The sequence below is a fragment of the Poecilia latipinna genome, unplaced genomic scaffold (assembly GCF_001443285.1).
Source record: "Poecilia latipinna isolate Pla-1442-1.1 unplaced genomic scaffold, P_latipinna-1.0 Scaffold457, whole genome shotgun sequence".
Classification (NCBI taxonomy): Eukaryota; Metazoa; Chordata; class Actinopteri; order Cyprinodontiformes; family Poeciliidae; genus Poecilia; species Poecilia latipinna.
The window spans coordinates 144,991-146,536 of NW_015113073.1; the positions used below are offsets into that span (position 1 = coordinate 144,991).

The 1,546-nt window shown below is 47.8% G+C and overlaps 1 protein-coding gene across 4 annotated transcripts in view; it reads left to right on the top strand.

Moving 5' to 3' along the window:
* Positions 1–1,546, top strand: part of stard13a (StAR related lipid transfer domain containing 13a) — a 75,407-nt gene that overhangs the window by 35,646 nt on the left and 38,215 nt on the right. The window contains exon 1 of one of the 4 annotated variants that reach the window (XM_015038918.1): positions 76–573. The exons of the other annotated variants lie outside the window; for them this stretch is intronic. Within the exon in view, the coding sequence (XP_014894404.1) occupies positions 447–573 (127 nt within the window). The 5' untranslated portion in view covers positions 76–446. Of the gene's footprint in view, positions 1–75; positions 574–1,546 lie in introns of those variants that run through there. 4 annotated transcript variants of the gene reach the window in all.

Consider the following 1,546-nt stretch of genomic DNA (forward strand, 5'->3'; position numbering starts at 1 on the left):
GTGTGTTGTGTGTGTTTGTGTTTTTGTGGTGTGGAGAGGGAAAGGGAGTGTTTTTCCCAGGGGGGGGGGGGGGGGGGGGGGGAATCCGCCTCTCACATCTGGCTCTGTAGCTCACATGGAGAAGTTATGTTGAAACAGTGCGGCGGCACCTTCGCTCTGTAAGCGACTGGATGTAGGGATGCGGGATCGGTGAGATTCTGCCTTTTTGGGGGGCCAAAGAGACCTTTTCTGCTGGTGCAGGGAGAGGTGACGCAGCGCGGAGCTGTGTAGCCTGGACCAGGTGAAGCGGTGACGGTCACTGCGGCAGGAGCAGCCGGGGCACGCTGTCCCAGCTGGAGCCGGAATACAGGAGAACCGGAGAAATCTTATGCTGATTAACACTGATTTTAATCTGATTTTAGTCGGGGATTCATGATAGTATTAATAATGCGTCCGGCTGCACCGCAATGACAACACGGCGAAAGTCTGTCAGTAAGCTACAGCTGCGGCGGTCGATCAGTGAGCAGCTGCGGGACTCCACGTCCAAGGCTTGGGATCTGCTGTGGAGGAATGTCCGGGAGAGGCGACTCGCAGGTCAGACATCCAAACGTCAAAAAATCAGACAGGCTTAACATTTAGATAAATTAGAATCTGTACCACACGGCAATCACGCGGACGACTGGAGCTTTTTGTAAAAATGTTTTCTTTTGAAATTAATAATCTGAGCATCTTAATTTATGGAAAACCCTGCTGTCTTGCCAGATCATTGAGATAACGTTAGTTTTCCTCAGCTGAATCTTATTTAGTCCTGCTAAACCCACGGCAATTTGTAAAAATATCGACAGACGGGACAAAAGTTTATTTCCAGTCCATGCTGCATTCAGCCTGGTGGCGTCATGCGCAGAGCGCTCCCTGATTATTTTGGGAAGGTCATTGTCAAATTTAGTGCTCAAAACAGCGCAGGCATGTGCTGTGGAAAGGAGTACAGCAGCGCTTTCAGATGCCGGTCGTTCATATTTTATTGGCTATTGATTTTTTTTTTTTTTTTTTTGTAGACATTTTTTGTAATTCTTAACGATTATATTAGTGAGCTAGTCCCATTTATTATTTCGGGTTTCACAGCCACCAGAGTGGGCTGTAACATGAGCGCTAAAGCACCAAGTTTAGGAGGGTCAGCAATCAGTTTCCTCTGTGTTTACAGTGGGGAGCTGGAAGCGCACACTCTGGATATAGGCTGTGCGTCAGAGAGGGTGGAAGAAAAAAAGGGGGAAAAAAGAGTAGGAGAGAGGGAGCTGCAGCTGTCCACTCGGTTTAATGAGATGTGCGGCACTTAAACTGATTGAAGTAAAAATATTCCCACATTCAGGATCCATCAAGCCTCCACAGACCAAGTGGGCATAGCTGTCTCGCAAAGTATTATGGGGCCCTAAGCAGAAATTAATTTGGGGTCCGACTTCCAGTTAAGCCCCCCATCACAGCAGACATCCTTCTATATATATATATAAAAAAAAAAAATTCCCCTCTCACCCTCCATGGGTGGTCTCTTTCATCCTCTGAGCTCGGGTCC